General features: G+C 47.5%; 6 protein-coding genes across 10 annotated transcripts; 2 read left to right on the forward strand and 4 right to left on the reverse strand.

Moving 5' to 3' along the window:
* The first annotated feature begins 679 nt into the window (after positions 1-679).
* On the forward strand, positions 680-3,892 carry FOXG_11726 (uncharacterized protein). The gene is made up of 2 exons (XM_018391446.1): positions 680-2,307; positions 2,355-3,892. The coding sequence occupies exons 1-2, from the start codon at positions 2,158-2,160 to the stop codon at positions 3,789-3,791; spliced, it is 1,587 nt and encodes a 528-aa protein (XP_018250088.1). The 5' UTR covers positions 680-2,157; the 3' UTR covers positions 3,792-3,892.
* A 203-nt stretch (positions 3,893-4,095) lies between these two features.
* FOXG_11727 (uncharacterized protein) lies at positions 4,096-6,959 on the reverse strand. 3 transcript variants are annotated; one of them, XM_018391447.1, is made up of 9 exons: positions 6,656-6,959; positions 6,116-6,498; positions 5,426-6,063; positions 5,222-5,379; positions 5,079-5,173; positions 4,897-5,030; positions 4,789-4,848; positions 4,645-4,737; positions 4,096-4,594 (listed from the first exon to the last, which is right to left on the reverse strand). In XM_018391447.1, the coding sequence occupies exons 1-9, from the start codon at positions 6,797-6,799 to the stop codon at positions 4,443-4,445; spliced, it is 1,857 nt and encodes a 618-aa protein (XP_018250089.1). In that variant the 5' UTR covers positions 6,800-6,959; the 3' UTR covers positions 4,096-4,442. The 3 variants fall into 3 exon arrangements, with proteins under 3 accessions (XP_018250089.1, XP_018250090.1, XP_018250091.1); XM_018391448.1 differs by having other exon boundaries at positions 4,645-4,848; XM_018391449.1 differs by having other exon boundaries at positions 6,116-6,959.
* Positions 6,960-9,787: 2,828 nt separating this feature from the next.
* Positions 9,788-10,645, forward strand: FOXG_11728 (uncharacterized protein; the record flags this gene model as incomplete). The annotated part of the gene is made up of 1 exon (XM_018391450.1): positions 9,788-10,645. The coding sequence occupies one exon, from the start codon at positions 9,788-9,790 to the stop codon at positions 10,643-10,645; it is 858 nt and encodes a 285-aa protein (XP_018250092.1).
* Positions 10,646-10,724: 79 nt separating this feature from the next.
* On the reverse strand, positions 10,725-11,210 carry FOXG_11729 (uncharacterized protein). The gene is made up of 2 exons (XM_018391451.1): positions 11,114-11,210; positions 10,725-11,060 (listed from the first exon to the last, which is right to left on the reverse strand). Exons 1-2 carry the CDS (start codon positions 11,169-11,171, stop codon positions 10,774-10,776), a joined length of 345 nt encoding a protein of 114 aa, XP_018250093.1. The 5' UTR covers positions 11,172-11,210; the 3' UTR covers positions 10,725-10,773.
* Positions 11,211-11,513: 303 nt separating this feature from the next.
* FOXG_11730 (uncharacterized protein) lies at positions 11,514-12,546 on the reverse strand (the record flags this gene model as incomplete). The annotated part of the gene is made up of 2 exons (XM_018391452.1): positions 11,514-12,076; positions 12,114-12,546. 2 exons carry the CDS (start codon positions 12,544-12,546, stop codon positions 11,514-11,516), a joined length of 996 nt encoding a protein of 331 aa, XP_018250094.1.
* A 960-nt stretch (positions 12,547-13,506) lies between these two features.
* On the reverse strand, positions 13,507-16,443 carry FOXG_11731 (uncharacterized protein; the record flags this gene model as incomplete). Of its 3 annotated transcripts, none has more annotated exons than XM_018391453.1 (12): positions 13,507-14,012; positions 14,068-14,086; positions 14,143-14,246; positions 14,303-14,439; positions 14,488-14,644; positions 14,700-14,815; positions 14,865-14,970; positions 15,032-15,281; positions 15,342-15,552; positions 15,616-15,659; positions 15,711-16,034; positions 16,092-16,443. In XM_018391453.1, 12 exons carry the CDS (start codon positions 16,264-16,266, stop codon positions 13,904-13,906), a joined length of 1,752 nt encoding a protein of 583 aa, XP_018250095.1. In that variant the 3' UTR covers positions 13,507-13,903. The 3 variants fall into 3 exon arrangements, with proteins under 3 accessions (XP_018250095.1, XP_018250097.1, XP_018250096.1); XM_018391454.1 differs by having other exon boundaries at positions 13,712-14,012; positions 14,068-14,077; positions 16,092-16,266; XM_018391455.1 differs by having other exon boundaries at positions 13,642-14,012; positions 14,143-14,439; positions 16,092-16,266.
* Between the last annotated feature and the right edge of the window lie 119 nt (positions 16,444-16,562).

Below are 16,562 nucleotides of genomic sequence, written 5' to 3' on the forward strand. Positions count from 1 at the left end.
ACCCTGTACAATCCATCTCATACAGCGGCCAAACATCTTGACAACTCTCCCCTGTAAAAATTCTTTCTTGGCACGCACTGTTAGTGCCGTGTTAGGAGCGGGATTTTCTGCAGGCCACGCGACCACACAAAAACTGCGGGGATGCTATCGGCTCCCCTAACAGCAGTTTTCAGAGAAGGAATTTTGGAGAGTTCGCCTTCTCTGACAACACCTTTGTCGGATCTAATGGCGGCACCTCAGAACCAGAACGCCTTAGATATCGGAGGACGATGCCCATGGCATCGGTAGCGACATCCTCCCGATCAACGACGCCGATTGCGATGGGTTTTTCTCCTTTGAAGGCAAGCCGCACCGTCGGCCTCTGATTCCTTCCCGAGGTTTTTCCCTGCCGCCGCGACAGTCGACTACGAGCTACAACTTGGTTACTGGAGATTGTGGACTGCGTCGGCAGATGTAGTGATGCGCGAGAGAATTCTGGTCGGTGGAAAAAGTTCGACAATAGATTGCCCCCGAACCCGCTGACGGGTGACGGGCTTGAGAAATACAGCACCTTTTGTGCCATTGGTATGCTGGATGGTGAAGGAAGCGGGGTTTCCCTGTACCTAGCTAGCTCAGCACGTCTTTTGCTCCAGTAGGAGATCTGGCTTCGTTACAGCCACCCAGACGAAAAATATACAAACAAACAAACAAACAAACAAACAAGCCAAACATCTTGATAACGAATGGGTGGTAGTCGGCAGGAACAACTAGAATAACGCCAGTGGATGGACCGAAAGAAAGAAGTTTTATGCACCATGGTAGTCTTCGATTGCGACAGTTTCTCGGGTAGACTGAGTGCCGCACACAACAACAAGCACACGCAGGACACACATCTTCAGCTCCATCTCAAGGATTCAGGTTCGCTCGATCACCTTTTTGGATCAAAGATCGAAACTCTCTAGATCAGACAGACCAGATGATGGGTGACTGCCCCCTATGTGACATACCTCAACAGGCCTTTCACATGCAATCAACCTGTCTCGCTACCGCCCGCTTCTGCAGGGGATAGACAATGGCAATGCCACTTAAAGCTGGGCTGAAGAGAAATGGCTCTGATAAGCCGCGATTATGCGCATCTCCCATGGCTAGAGCTGGAAGCATGAGGCTTTACAGGTGAAATCTGAGACATGCGCCACGCCGGGTCGACAGTCAACCAGACTAAAAGCGGGTCGAAGCTCTCAGGCTCGGATCCGAATGGTCGCAGTGAACAGCAAAGAACGATCTGAGATAACACCGCGGTCTAGATCGTGCGAGAACAATATCACAAGGGAAGACGGCTATAGCAGCTGAAGATGAGAAGCGGCTTTTGAACAGGACCCCCACGTCAATTGCCGATGGTAAATGTCAATTGCCAGAAAGTTCGTCAGGAGCTTGATCATAGCGGCGTTTTTACGGTTTTCATGGCGTCTTCAGCGCAGTCGCACTAATTCCGCTCAAGCGACAGGGCATGACATGGCAGTCATTCAACGTCGCATCTGTCTGTCGGAACCATTGTCAACGCTGCAATACAAGATCCAATTCTCAACAATTCCGCGATCTATACCCAATTGCCGAACCAGATCAGATGCAAACAACCCAGATCTTCCCCCACACAAAATCTCCTTGCCATGCACATTCACTCAGGTTGACAGTCAACCACACCGCGGTACACTTCCGGCCACATTCCCCATATCTTCTCCGCATCTTCAACCCCCACGTGCCAATAATGACGTTGATCCTCAGAGCCAAAACCACCATCCGCTAAGCTGATCTTGGCCTCGGCAATACGAACCGCCAATAATTGCACGAACAAGCAAGGTTTCGACCATGACTCGCCATTCCATGGAAAACAGCGGCCTTGGAGAGTAACGATCGACCATGTGAAATTTCACCGCTCGTCACTGAGGATCTAACCCCGCTGCCTGTCCACAAATCCCCAGATTCTCGCTCTTCCCCAGACTTGCGTGGGGGGAGCCAAGTCCAAGACCAGCCTTTAAACTCTATGTCACACACTAACGGTCTTCCTGTCGACCGGTGAATAGCTAAAGGATAAGAAGGCCATTGCTTCTTCTCAATTTGAGATCTGCATTCCCTCATCCATACATCACTCCCTCATTACAATTAGCGGAGTTCAACACAATGTCTACTTTCAAGGGTGACGATGCTCCCTCTCAGCAACACGCCGAAGACGTTGAGTCTCAGATCGCCAAACCGGATCTTCATCCTCAAAATGGTGATGCTGTCGCCCAGATGATCGGTGCTCAGCACATTGAAGTCACAGAAGAAGACGTACGTTCGTTCATTTTACTACGCAATATTGGTCTAACATTTCTCAGAACAAACGCCTCCGTCGAAAGACCGACAAACACGTCCTCTCCATCCTTGTCTGGGTCTACTTCCTACAAATCCTCGATAAATCCGTCCTCGGCTATGGCGCAGTATGGGGCATGCGCGAAGACACAAACCTCAGCGGGAATGAATACTCCATGGTCTCCTCCATGGCGCCCATCGCACAACTCGTCTGGCTCCCTTTCTCTTCATGGCTGATGGTCAAGATTCCTCATCGAATTTTTATGGCTAGTCTTGTGTTTGGTTGGGGTGCTGCGCAGACGTGCATGGCGGCTTGTACTACCTACCAGGGCCTTCTTGCGACGCGTTTCTTGCTGGGCTTGTTTGAGGCTGCGTGCTTGCCGCTGTTTTCGGTCATTACGTCGCAGTGGTATAGACGTGCTGAGCAGCCGATGCGGGTTGCTTGTTGGTATGGAACTAATGGTCTTGCGAATATGTTTGCTGCTGCGCTATCCTTTGGATTGGGCCAGATTAACGGCTCACTTGCATCGTGGCGCATCCTCTTCCTCTTTGCGGGTCTCATCACCGTTATCACATCACCAGTTGTTTACTGGGCTCTCGACAACGACATTCCGTCTGCGCGCTTCTTAACCGAGCACGAGAAGCTTCAGACTATCGAACGACTTCGCGCCAATCAGACTGGTACTGGAAGTCGCAACTTCATCTGGAAGCAAGCTTTCGAGGCCCTCATTGAACCCAAGACATGGCTCTTCATCAGCATGGCTTTGTGTCTCAATGTCACTGCCGCTGTCACCAACACTTTTGGTCCTATCATCGTTGGCGGTTTCGGCTTCGATAAGGGCGTTACATCGCTTCTCAACATTCCCTTCGGCGCTGTACAACTCCTCGTCATCTTCCCCGCTTCATACCTCGCACATCGATACCGCGTCAAGTCCGTCTTCCTCATCGCCGTCATGCTTCCCGTCCTCGCAGGAGCAGTCATGCTTCACCAACTCAACCGCGATCACGTCGCTCCTCTCCTAGCAGCATACTACATGCTCGCCTTCCTCTTCGGCGGCAATCCCCTCATCGTATCGTGGATGATCTCCAACATTGCTGGTACGACCAAGAAGTCGGTCATCATGTCGCTGTACAACATTGGTGTTTCAGCAGGTAACATCATCGGACCTTTGCTCTTCAGCTCCAAGGATGCGCCGTACTACAAGCCTGGTCTTACGAAGACCATGGGTATTACTGGTGCTTTGATTGGTGTTATCCTTTTGCAGTTGGTCAATCTCATGTTCTTGAATAAGATGCAGGAGAGGAAGAGAGTCAAGAATGGTAAGCCTGCTAAGATTAGGGATTTGAGTATGGAGCATCACTATGTGGCGAATGCTCAGGATAACGATGAGGATGGTTTGGGACAGAATGCCTTCATGGATCTCACTGATTCCAAGAACGACGAGTTCGTCTATGTCTACTGAGTGTTGTCGCAAGATATTTAATCAAATAGGAGTCATTAAGATAGCGCTTTGGTTGTTAATTTATTTGTTGATCAATTCATTTTTCGCTCTATGAACCCAAAGTAATCAGCTGGTCAAGTACGCTCGATGTCGAGGTTCCCGGCAGTGCATCTTATTGTATGCGACATCTTAATTCCGTGTGCCATTACCTCTTCGCTCAGTGTATATGCCACCAGGACCAGGCCGAAACGAACGTCTACATTACAACACTTTTTCACCTTTGAGTTGCCAAATAGGTAGTCGGCTGCAATGCACGTCGCTTCAGTTGCTACGTGCGAGTTGCTTTGGCCTCATCATACCGTTCCTGGAGGCTGGCCGTGAGCAGCAATAGAATCACGACTAAGTACTGTCAAGTCTATCTCGGCATCATAAGCTTCACCGATAGCTAGATATGCAACAAGGCATATAAACACTAGAGAAGAACAAAAACGTATTGAAGACGATAGATGTACCAAGGGTATACCATTTGACTATATACTCCATGAACCTCATGAAAGACCAATCGTGAAACCTGCTCACCAACTGACCAACGTCAATCAAGACAAATCATTGCAGCACCAGCACCTAACTACCTAGACCCAACGTTACAGTATCGTGTACTTATAGACACATTTAAGCGGAGTCAAAGGTCAGCTCAGCACGCTCAATGATAGGCGGGGGCTTGACGGCACTCTTCTTGCGGAGGATATGTCGTTTGAAGAAGTATGGAAGCCAAACCCTTGTCTCGTAAGAGATGAACTGCTTGGTAGGGACAGAAAAGACCTCTGATGAATCATTAGTAAGAGTTTGACGAGACGACATTCGGGTGACTTACGGTCAAGTTCCTCAAGGGTAAGTTGCTTGGTCTCACGGACGAAGCAGAAGATCATGCCCCAAGCGATCAAGTTGAGTCCGGCATAGAAACCGACTGCACCATGTTAGTCAATGCCCAATGCAAAAAGAGGTAAGAAAAACGTACAAGCTCCGGTAGGAGTCATGGCATTGGTCATTCGAGGGAATGTGAGACCGAGGACACCAGCTGTTGACATGTTAGTGGCGGTCAATTGATGAGGTTTTGGAGACTTACCAAAGGTGTTGTTGATGCAGACAGCCCAGGCCATACCCTGCTCACGCTGGATGGTTGGGAATACTTCGGCAGAGTATTGGAAAGCAACAGGACCTTCTCCGAGGGAGTAGGCGATGGTGAAGAGGTAGACGAAGCTGATAGGTTAGTGAATGCGTCCTGATCAAATTGGCTGAGAGACTTACAGAACGACAGGTCCAATCTGGGCACCACGGCTACCGCTGTGATTGAGGAGAGATAGACCGGCGGCCAACAAGAAGACACACATGAAGGGGAAAGTCTATGAGATATTAATAAATGTGAGGGAAAATGATGGTTATTGACTTACGATAAGGCAGAGAGTTCGTCGTCCCTTGGTGTCAATGAGGAACAAAGTGGGAATAGTAGCAATGACCTGAATAGCACCGTATCCAAGAGAAGCATACAAGGCCTGGACAGCTGTGTAGCCAGCGTTTCGGAAGATAGTGGAGCTGTAGAACGAAATGACTGAGGCTGTTAGTGATTGAACCATCACAGGGAGACTGTTACTTACTGTTGATACCGCACATCTGCTGCGCAATCATGACGGTAGAAGCACCATAGTTCGCGCGCCTAATGCGAGGCACAGCAAAGCAATCCCACAAACGCTGGAAATATCCCGCACCCCTCGCAACAGTCAACTCCTCCTCATAAATAATCCACGAGTAGTAAAAGTCCCTCGCAGCAATGATATCATGCGCTCTCAGCCTCTGCATCGATCTAAACCCCTTAGCATGCTTCCCATGCTTCATCAACCAACGCGGCGACTCGGGGCAGAAAAAGATACCAACACCCAAAAGGAACGAGGGGATGAATGCAGAGCCGAGCTGCAGGCGCCAGGAGATGTTGCCGGTGTCTTTGACGATGACGTTGGCGCAGAAGCCGAGGAAGATGCCGACGACGACCCAGAGCTGCCAGAACATGACGAGGGCGCCGCGGACGCGGGCGGGCGCCATCTCGGCGGAGTAGATGGGGACGGTGGCGTTTTTGGCGCCGATGCCGATGCCCATTACGAAGCGCACGGCGAAGAGCTCTTGCCATGAGTGGGTGAAGCCGGAGGCGATGGGGGTGGCGGTGAGACAGCAGGCCGTGATGAAGATTTCACCGCGACGACCGAAGTAGTGGTTCAGCGGATCAACGATGAAAGCGCCACTGTACTCGTTAGCAACTGCTCACTCAAACTGGTTGTAGTTGATAGACTTACATCAAACCAGCAGTCAAGAAGATAATCGAGTTAACAAGTCCAACAATCCACTGATCACGAACACTGTTCTCCTCATCAAGCCCGAACTCCTGGGGAAATGACAAGTTGGCACCGTTGGAACCAGTCTGATCCCAACCCTGAGTCGCCGCGCCAATAGCACACAGAGAGATAGAGTACCAGAGCATCTTTGGTCCGTGCCATTTATGATCGCGCTCGTACTCGAGGGCCTGGCGCTCATCTTCCTTGAGCTCTTTGACCATGTTGAATTGCTCCTGGTCGCGAGCGACGAGGGCGGCGCGGGAGAAGAGTTCTGCGTGTTCGGAGAGGCCATGTGTTTCAGCAAAGACACGCGCATCGTGGGCTGCTTGTTCAGGTGTGACGCGCTACAAACATCAATGTCAGTAATTGAAAATAAATTGTATACGCCAATTGAAGTGATAGGTGAGTATCATATCAATTGGGTTGGGGTCATCATCGCCGAGCTTCTTGGCGATTTGACTAAGAAAGCTCGGCGATGAGCCAAGAGATCGCCAAGCGTACCTTGAGTGGATTCTCAACGATGTTCACGGCAGTCGAACCACGACGACCTGTAGCACTGGGCGGCAGATCATGGCTATGGCCAAGACCATCCTTCTCATTGTGAGACGCCTGAGGGACGTCAGGGCCCAATTCCTTGTTATCCATTGTATTTTATGAGTCTTGATGCAAAGATGAGAAGAAAGTGTGAAGGACTGAAGAGCCAAGAAAAAAGAAAAGCCCAAGGGTAGATTAAATAACTTGGCAATTGAGATGCGGGTAAGACCTGGGGCGGATGAGTTTGGATAGGATCATCGCTCATCCCCGGTTCATCCCCATCCTCTGAGCTTGAGGAGCCGGTCTAAGCTTGGATGGAGGGAGGACGATGGTGGGCGGGCGTTTAAGCGTATCCACCACATGCACCTTGGGATATCTGACCACCAGAATTCGGAGATGGACTTGGGAATTGTGGAAACGTTAAGGTTATTGTCTCGGAATGAACCAGGGGTTCTTCTTTATTCTCTTGTCTGGGGTTACACTGAATGCTCCGATGTTGAACACGGGAGTTGACAGGGTAACTTTCCATTCCAACGGGTGATTCCATCCTTCACTGTATCTCTGAATTACCACTGACACCAACATTGAATAACAACTGTCACTGTCTGACAATCTCTGGTATGAGAGCAGTATCAAACGACAACGATCTCAACTCACCTCCTCTTTTCCCCATGGAGATCCCTCATAAAAATTGGAGAAGCTGTCTCCGCTACAACGAATCATCTGGACGTCTCCACGCGCTAGCAAAAAGCCGCTGAACACCTTGAAATTTGGGGTCTGGGGATTGCTTGCGGGTTAAAGGCGATACGTACCGATTTATTCGGCTGCCTAAACGTCATCGGATAAGCGGCACATATGACGTAGTGGAGACACTTGCCAAGGCATCCATATTCTTTCCCTTCCAAGTGGAGATATCCTCCAGGCATCCAAATAAAAATACAGTAGCGCTGCCCATAGCTCAATTTGCAGCCATTTTGAACATTTTATGGTCTGAGAATGACTTTAGTAAAATTGTTGAGAAATATCCCTCAAGTCTAGAAGCTCGTTGTTGAAAAGTTTGATCTATTTGCCGTTGTAAAACTTGCTCTTGGTTATGTGCAGTGTAACACCACCGAGACATGCGCTAAACTGTAATGGTTAAATGTTCAGTGAGGATGAGGCCATCGACGCTCGTTTTTGCCGTTTTGAGAGACTGGTGCGACGGTGGAATAAGGGTGCCTAAACGGAACGATCGGACTTGTTTGGGTCTTGGTTTGTGCAAGTTCTTCGCGACCGATCTCGGTGAGAGCGTTGGTGAGATGGCGGGGTTTTAGACTGATCCCATTGTTTGTTGAAATGCGGAGATGGAATGAACAACGCCTGATGATCTTGATCAACACATTTCAATTAACTAGTGCTGAATAACGGGCGTTGATCATGTCTGTCATCGGACTCTCTCGGTGTTTGGTCACTTCATTGGACAAACGCTCACTCCATCGTTGCTCCATGATCATCATCCCCAGATTGTTGCTGATCTATGACCCCCAGATTATCAACACGATACCCTCAGACATTCGCGATCTTCACCAGGATAGCAATACCACATATACTACTGTGATACTCGATCTTGCATTGTTTCATGCCAAAAGATCAGGCAGCTGAGTTGTATCGGACCTTTTGCACCGTAACCTTAAACTTAAGCTTACGGGTATAAAGTGGCTGCACCACCAGCCGCACTCTTCTATGTGATATTCACCCAACGCTTTTGCAGTAACTTGTTAGAGAAATAATTGAGGGCATCGTCAAAAAAACAATGTCACCGGGAATACTGCAAGCTTTACGCCCGCCCTTTCATCGTTGCTTGAGCTGTCACGCATGCTTGGCAGAACCCCACTACGTCATAGCCTCGCAATTATTCCCGCTTACATCCTTGTGAGCAAAATCCAGATTTGAGATGAGGGGAACCTGGGGTAATCGCGTGAGCACTAGACATTATTGAACTATGAGTGTGAAGTACAGATTCTAGCTGCGAGATATTTATCTATCTGGCCTTAATTCCCTTCAAAGAGAGGGCATTCTACAGCGGATCAGAAAAACTCGTCAACAGGGTAGGTAACCGAAAAACCGCCTTAGATAATAAGCACAGAGGATAGAGGAGACATTTTGTGACTGGAAAGGCAGATTGAGATGTAAATTTCAACTGTCTTGCTTCCATAGAATTTAGTAATTCACTTATCTTTGTCGACCTGAGGCCTGATACTGTTAAGGTATTGGTTCTTGAGCTCTTTTGGATGATTGGCATCTACCGTGCGCAACTTTTACAACAGCACTGAATTCTAGATCCAAGGGTGGGTGAAGGAGGTGTACATCCCATCATACGCGTCGGCAAGTACGAATCAGAAAATTCGTCTCTTAATATATACACAGGGATGAAATTTCCTCCAAATTAAACATTAATCTGTGAACCATTACCTAAACCTCGGAAGCATCACATAACGCAAGATATACTGGGCCTGAGAGAACCTAATAGTTATCGCACATGTTGACTGTTATTCTCAAGGATGAAATGGATAGTGTTATTTGCTGAAATGTCTTGGAATATCATAATACTAACGTAATGCGTTTATCAACAAAGCCACCAGCATCGAACGCACGATAGGAACAAGGTGATCGCGAGTCCAGATTCCATTGGGTATTGTCCTTTTAGTTCACAACCAATCATTATGTCGAGTGCTGACTGTATCAGGCCTCAAATGAATATTCTGTTAGGTGAGTGGAGAACATAAACGTTTCTTAACGTTAATACTGCTTATAGAGCATGAGTATGAACTGAAGCTAGGGCTCATGCGGAAGGAACTTTACTATCTTCATACAAATGAGATTACACTAGTCAAGATCAAGTCGTGCATTTTATGGAAATGAAGCAGTAGGATTGCTTACTCAGATGCTCAGATATCGGAAACTTATGTGATTCTGCAAGGTCGTAAGCGGATACATCGCGGAAACATTGGACATGGCTGTATATCAGAAACTTTACTGCCTATGGTGTATGTCCATGCATCTCTTGAACATAGAAATATATTCATTCCAGAACCCATTACTACTGCCATCAGTCACATCATGAATGCCCCAGAGTCCGACCGAACCTTCTCGCCCAAGCAGGCCTTGAAGCCTACACCAGAACTCTATAGTGAAATCGTCGGTGATGGCATGGAACGACTCGCTGCTGCTTCTCTATCCTGTATTGGGTCATTCGATGATTCCGAAGTCATCTTTCACGATGTTGGTTGCGGCCTCGGAGCCGGTACCGAAGCTATCACGAGTGTGAAACAAGACAATATTGTCATCAAAGGCACCGACATTAACGACGATGTTTTGGAAATATACCGACAGAACATAGCTAAAAGCCAGTGGCCTGCCGAGGCTCTGAAAATGGACGCGTCGAACCTTGAATTCCCTGACGAGACGTTCACTCACTGTATTGGCAATGCGATGTTGTTTGTTCTCCCAAATGACGGCGTCGATGCGATCAAGGAGATGCACCGAACCTTGAAGCAAGGCGGCACTGCCATTCTCAACTCATGGGCCCATACGCCAACTATTCCTGCGATTCATGCAGCAGCCAAGAAGACTCGACCGGCTGGTACGCCTCTGCCACGAGAAGGGCTGGATAAATGGGAAGACAAAGAATTCTTGCGGGATGTCATCATCAAAGGAGGGTTTGAACCGGAGAAAGTGAATTTCATCCAGAAGGATGTTCATGTTACTATTGGAGATCTCAAACGTTTTGCGACTATGATATGGAGCTTTATTGGGGGTACTTCCAAGGCGGGATGGCTTGAGTCGGATGAGGAGAACTGGGATATAGCAGTTAATGCAGTCGTGGAGGCGCTGACTCAGACGGAAGGGTATAAGAAGCTTGAGGATGGCAAGAACAAGATCATGTTCCAGGCTCATGTTGCCGTTGCTACCAAGTAGATCATACAGAGCCGAGGTTTCACTGCCGGATAAATTTCTGACCAGGCAAGAAATAACAGCAATTAGTCACATCATTCAGTTGCATGAAAAGACACTTTTTTAGTGGCCTATATCTCAATAATCGTTACCTAATTCTCCCTATTCGCAAAAGCGCCCGTATCCCTTCTGATCTCCTCCTTGCCTTGTGTACCTCCCCGACCACCAGGCTTCCCAGTTACAGACTGAGGAATGTCATGGCCTGTCGCACTGATTCCCTCACCAACACCAGACTCTCGGCCCTCAGAAGCTGAAAGGACAGCGTTGTCTGCTGCGCCAGCCAGATCGGATGAGCCAAGACCGCCTGCGGCCTCACCATCGCGTTGATGGGGGTTGGGCACGGAACTGATCGTGTTTTGATTGCCGGCATCGCCAGGAACTGAATTATATGTCAATATTGGGAGTGTATTCGGTTTGAAGGGAGGAACTGACTGGATGTGCCATCCTTGGCCATGTCGAAGAGATCTCCGCCTTGCTTGGGATCAGACATGTTATGATTGGTGCTTGGTACTTGGAGTTTTGTAGGAATTGGTAAGTAGAATGAAATAAGAAGAGAGCTTGGAAACTAAGGACGAGAAATAATATTTATGGTAGTGATGATATCAGGGTCCTTTCATGATGTCATGACCTCACTCTGAACACATTCATCAATCTCATCGTAGTGACGTCAAACATCTTCATCACTGACGCATCGATATTATGGAGTCGGCTTGGATAATTGTTCAAAGACCCAAATTGACTATGAGATTGAATGAATTGCTAGCTAAAAGGCCCTCGAGTACCGAAATTTCCATTGTCCTGTCGCCCATATGAACCCGGTTCTGAGCCTTGATTAAGGAGCGGACCGAGCAAGGAGCTTCTCAAGCTCATATTTCCAAAGATCAGACATGATGTAGCTATCTTGCCCAGTAGTCTCATTGCTTGCAGGAAGAGTAACTGCTCTACCGTATCCGGGCGTCATGTCGTTAGTGACACCATCCTCCAAGAATCCGAGTTCGATTGGGTTCAGCAAGTCATCGGCAACATTGACAGCAGTCAAGGGAACCCTGATGTTCTTGAGACCGGCTTTGGGATTGTACGTCTTTGATGCGTTCCACGCATAAAGTTGATCATTGGCATCAAACTCTTCAAGGCGAGGAATGATGTGCTCGTCGACGTAGTTATCGACGGCCTCACGGGCTGGGAATGCTCGCTGCCAGTAGGAAGGCGACGAAAGCAGAAAAAGCTGAATCATGAGTGCACCGCCAAAGCCAGCAGCTGGCTGCTTCTCATAATTGCCACCTTTCCATGCTGGATCAATGGTAATAAACTCAGTGATAAACTTTCGAAACAGCTGATTATGGCCAGCTATCTCAACTTGGAAGGAAGCAATAGGCATCAAGGCATCCGAAAAGCCTGGATATTCTCCCGCCCATCATCCAAGTGTGCATACCGCCCATCGAAACACCAAGCGTCAGACGGGTCCGGGTAAACTTGAAGTGCTCAGTCAAGAGCACATGGTCGGCACGGATCATGTCAGGATACTGATACTTCGAGAATGAAGCCTGGAGACCAGTGTTGCTGGGCTTACTTGAGTTTCCATGGTCGATGGCATCGTGCATGATGGTGAAGTACTCATTGGCGTCGAGAGGCTGGCCTCGGTTGAAGAGAGCGCCTGCGAACTCTTCGACGATGAACTGAGCGCTGGAACCTGTAGTGCCATGTAGGAGAACAACTGCGTTGTTGGATCCATCGGGCTTGACCTTTAGCTCTCCAAGAGTCTGATAGCTGATGATGAGGGAGTCGATAATCTCGCCAGAGTCGATAGTGAAGTCTTCGATATTGAAATTCCGCTTGTTGGCTTTGGCCGTAATGTCTTGGCGCATATGAGGTGTGAGAATATCCCCATAGCGAGAATTGTCTTCGTGTAGGGTTTCATGCTTGTGGCGATAGTGGTGGTGGTCAGGCAAGTTGTAAGGATACGGCTTCCTGTTGTTGGAATCGGAAGTTTTGATGGTGCTAGATTGAGATGAGGGTGAGGAATAAACTTTCTATTGAGACGACGCGATGTATCTTATATAGTCGAGACATGCGGGCCCTCGTGTTGTAAATTCATATTGGCAGTCATTCTGTGCATGATAATGATGGGCGCCCAAACATGAGCGAGATGCGAAGCATGAGACGGGTATAGAAATTAAACAGGCTTACCTGAATAATTAGGAATGAGAATATAACGAAAGTATATCATATGAAGAGATTCGCAGATGACCGAACCCGAATACAACATCTGACCTTGTACATGTCATATAAAATTGGGCCTCCGCACTCATTAGTAAGTAAAGCGAATTAATTAATGTATGCCAAGTCCCTAGGAGTGGAAATCGAAAACGAATTCCGTAGGTAAACATCATGGCCGAGCAACATGACGTTGTGAAGTCATCTGATGTAAGCATTGGAAGATCAGCCGCTACTGCGACTCCGAGTAGAATTCGGCCTTCATGCCAATCGCCTGCTCTATATAGAATATGACTTTGGATGTCGTGGCCTATTTCTCACTTGTCGTTTGAAAGGGTGCTATGTGTCACCCTTGCTGATGCATCATTGTTGGAAGTTGACTTAGCAGATTATCCTTGGATCCAAATTCACTATCAGGTTGAATGTCTTTCTGGATTCAGCGGCATTAAGCAGCGCAATTTGCCTTGCCCTGCCGTGTTCAGACTTGGCATACGTATAAGGTTACTGCACTTATAATGTATTATTTTAATAAAAGAATATATAATGTTAAATTAAGTAAATTAATCTTAAAAAACATAATTAGGGTAAAATAGGTAGTATTGATTATGTCTGTAAATTTTACTTGCGTGCTTCGGTAAGAATACATTAAGATTAAGTTTTCGGCTCGCTTGATTTCCGTGGCTGACTGTATTTCACATTACGATGGCGTGCTCATGCACGTCAAGTTGTTATCCGGAGGCGTCAGCCTGATTATTGCTACCAGTTCGGTCCATGCCATAAAGTAGCAATGGTTCTTTTGTCGTTTTAGACTAGATCTTTCGCCTATTGGCCATCTAACTGAAGAAAGCGTATCAATTCCCGATATCATAAGAATCACGATAAACAACAATAAGTCATAGTTTTGCGATCATACAAATAGCACTCCTTATATCATGTCCACCTCAACGTTTTGGACAATTCCGCAAATATACAGGCAAACTACAACAACCACAGCATGGCCCTAGTTCTCTAGTTGTATTTTGCATTCACAGAACCAAAAGATTCCCCATCAATCTCAATCGAGAACTTCATAACTGCGGACTTCAACGAGACCACTAGATCGTAGTCGAGCTGCCAGCTAAGTTGACGAGTCAGTATTCTCGAGTAAATATTGCGTCAAGACGAGCACTCACTATGTCAGTCCTTTTTTATCTAATAGCACCTCAAGTCAATGATGTGTCTCGCAAGAGGATACGTTCGTCACTCACCGATCTTCTTCGCAAATTTCGACTTCGGTACAGTTGACATATCGGACTTCAAGATACAGTTGCTGCCGAATTTACCACTACTCAAAGGGTGACGAGGTGCTGTTCTAGTTTATGATCAGGAAGTTGAGCATTTTTAAGTTGGACAGCAAGTAACACTAACTTTTCTTCGCACTCGAAGAGTGTGTTCTGTAAGATGAGCCATGAGGGGTCGTCTATACTGTTTAAGTATCTGTTAAATGGAAACTTAATTGTCTGGTCCCGGACAAGATTGTCGCCGATGTTGATATACCATGTCATCTGATCTTGTTAGTTCCGATATAAAGCCGCGGTAGTGAAACTTCTTACACGGGCTGATTTTGTGAAACCGTCACGCCACAACTCAGTTGGCTGGCCAGCATCAAGAACAGGGTCATGGGGAAACCATGCTTTGACTCCGTAATGGCGTGCTGCGGAGGTACTCGTCACGATTGCCTCACCTGACAACCTGGAAAGGGCTGCTCCTCTTTCGTAATAAAGACGTTAGCAATTATGATACCTCAATACCGACCATGACCTACTTTGCGATAGCAGCCCAAGCATCGGGTGGCTGCAGAATTTCTATGTTAGGTTGTTCTTTTCGCACCCTCTCTATCAAGTACTGATTACTTCCAAACCCGCCGACCAGGAAGATGCCCTAAATTGGTCAGCGAATGTCAAGGCATAGTTAGCGCGCTGATGCGAACCTTTATGATATCATCGGTTTGTTTCAATTGTATCCTCAGAACCTGATCACTGATGAGTCTATTAATATCAGTGACAAGGGGGTCAAAGATATTTTTTAGCTCGACTCTGGCACGCGAAGCACTCATTAGATCTGGGGTCTGAACAATGGGATGCATGAATCTCATACCCAGTTAATCTCCAGGTACTTGCTTCGAGACCATAATCCAAATCATCTTTCAGCTTGGCGGTTGGGAAGTTAACAAAGTACTCTTCCTCGGCTCCTCCTCGAAAAGACCTCTTGATCTCTCGATCGAACTGCTTGCTGGCTAGATGGAAGGCTCTGCTTGTCTTCAGCTTCGACCATTGCTCTGCGCCGACTAATGTCTCGACCTCTTTGGAAAAGCGTTCGTTGAGTACCAAAGACCCGGCCATACCACCTAGATCCCTTCTCAGTATGCCGCCAAAGGATGAAAAGCTCAATAAGTTACTATGCTTACCCGTACCAGGAACGATTTCTTTTACCTCGAGTCTGGGAAGCGCTGCCTCGACTTGGTATGAGATCAGGTCCACGGTGCCTCCACCGGCATCACAAACTACAAAGCAGTCATTTCGGTTTAGTCTGCGGTCCATCTTCTTGGCAGTCCATAAGGCAGCAGCTTCGGGCTCCTTTATCAGGTGAACAGGGCCAAGCCCTGCCATCTCAGCCGCCTAGATGACCAAAACTGTGAGCCAAATTGTTACATTCTGGATATTTGCAAAGGACAGCCATACCTTCAGTGTAGCATCTTTTGCAGCATCAGACCATACGGCTGGGACTAAAGGTGTTGTTAGAACTGGGATGTTTGCTTGCGGCGTGTTTCTCCTACCTGATAAAACATACTCTTTATGGCAGAGAGCCACATAGTCTTTGGAGAACTTATTGGAGATCTCAGAGATGGCGTGGCTATAAATGGCGCCGATAAAGTCTGCAGCGACCTCGACTGGCGTCTTCGGTAGTGCTTCGATGGCCCTCTTGGCATCTCTTTTGGGAATATACATAGGAATCTCTTGCTTCACATCTAGTAGAAGTTTGACTCCAACTATACCGTCACTCTGGTTGTTCAGTGCTGCGCCCCAAGTAAATAAATTGGGGTTTCCCTTATCGTATTTGATCAGGGTTGGAATCTTAGGTGCATCAGGGCTCTCCGCCCCTTAAATCCGACATTCGTCAGTCAACTATATATAGTGAGAGGTTTATCATGACTTACCTGGCCAGTTCTTGATCGAAACGGGGGTGCAATCACGCTGGTTTGTGAAACAATATGCGATGCCAGAATACGTTGTCCCGAAGTCCAGAGCAATAATGAGTTTGTCTTCTGACGGACTGGTCGTTGGGGTCATTTTTGACAAACGATCCGCTATATCGTTGAGATCAATTGGCATGGCCAGTGAAAGTCAGAGTGTGAAGCAAGAACAAGGTATGGAAAAGATTACACAGGCAACGGGAAACAGGAAAGAAGTCGATTGCGCGTCTGAGAGCCGAAGAAACACTTCCCCGTCTAATTTAATTCAACAGAGTACAGTATCAGCCCTGCATGGGCTTTTAGTGCAGTGACCGCGAATGTCGTCTTAGCACCGTCTATTAGGAAGGCGGGGAACTAATTATAGAAACGCTCATAGACTTATGCATGTTGGTTGACCAACATCACCAACAGTCACAATCAAATTCCTGTCTGGAC

This window comes from Fusarium oxysporum, chromosome 10, assembly GCF_000149955.1.
Source record: "Fusarium oxysporum f. sp. lycopersici 4287 chromosome 10, whole genome shotgun sequence".
Lineage (NCBI taxonomy): Eukaryota > Fungi > Ascomycota > Sordariomycetes > Hypocreales > Nectriaceae > Fusarium > Fusarium oxysporum.

Excerpts from the sequence above, each read along its gene's own strand:
- FOXG_11726 (XM_018391446.1), top strand. The coding sequence starts at position 2,158 with ATGTCTACTTTCAAGGGTGACGATGCTCCCTCTCAGCAACACGCCGAA. Across the intron at positions 2,308-2,354 it reads TTGAAGTCACAGAAGAAGAC|AACAAACGCCTCCGTCGAAA; the intron begins GTACGTTCGTTC and ends AACATTTCTCAG.
- FOXG_11727 (XM_018391447.1), bottom strand. The coding sequence starts at position 6,799 with ATGGATAACAAGGAATTGGGCCCTGACGTCCCTCAGGCGTCTCACAAT. Across the intron at positions 6,064-6,115 it reads TTCTTGACTGCTGGTTTGAT|TGGCGCTTTCATCGTTGATC; the intron begins GTAAGTCTATCA and ends TAACGAGTACAG. Across the intron at positions 4,595-4,644 it reads TACCCTTGAGGAACTTGACC|AGGTCTTTTCTGTCCCTACC; the intron begins GTAAGTCACCCG and ends ATGATTCATCAG.
- FOXG_11729 (XM_018391451.1), bottom strand. The coding sequence starts at position 11,171 with ATGTCTGATCCCAAGCAAGGCGGAGATCTCTTCGACATGGCCAAGGAT. Across the intron at positions 11,061-11,113 it reads GGCCAAGGATGGCACATCCA|TTCCTGGCGATGCCGGCAAT; the intron begins GTCAGTTCCTCC and ends CATATAATTCAG.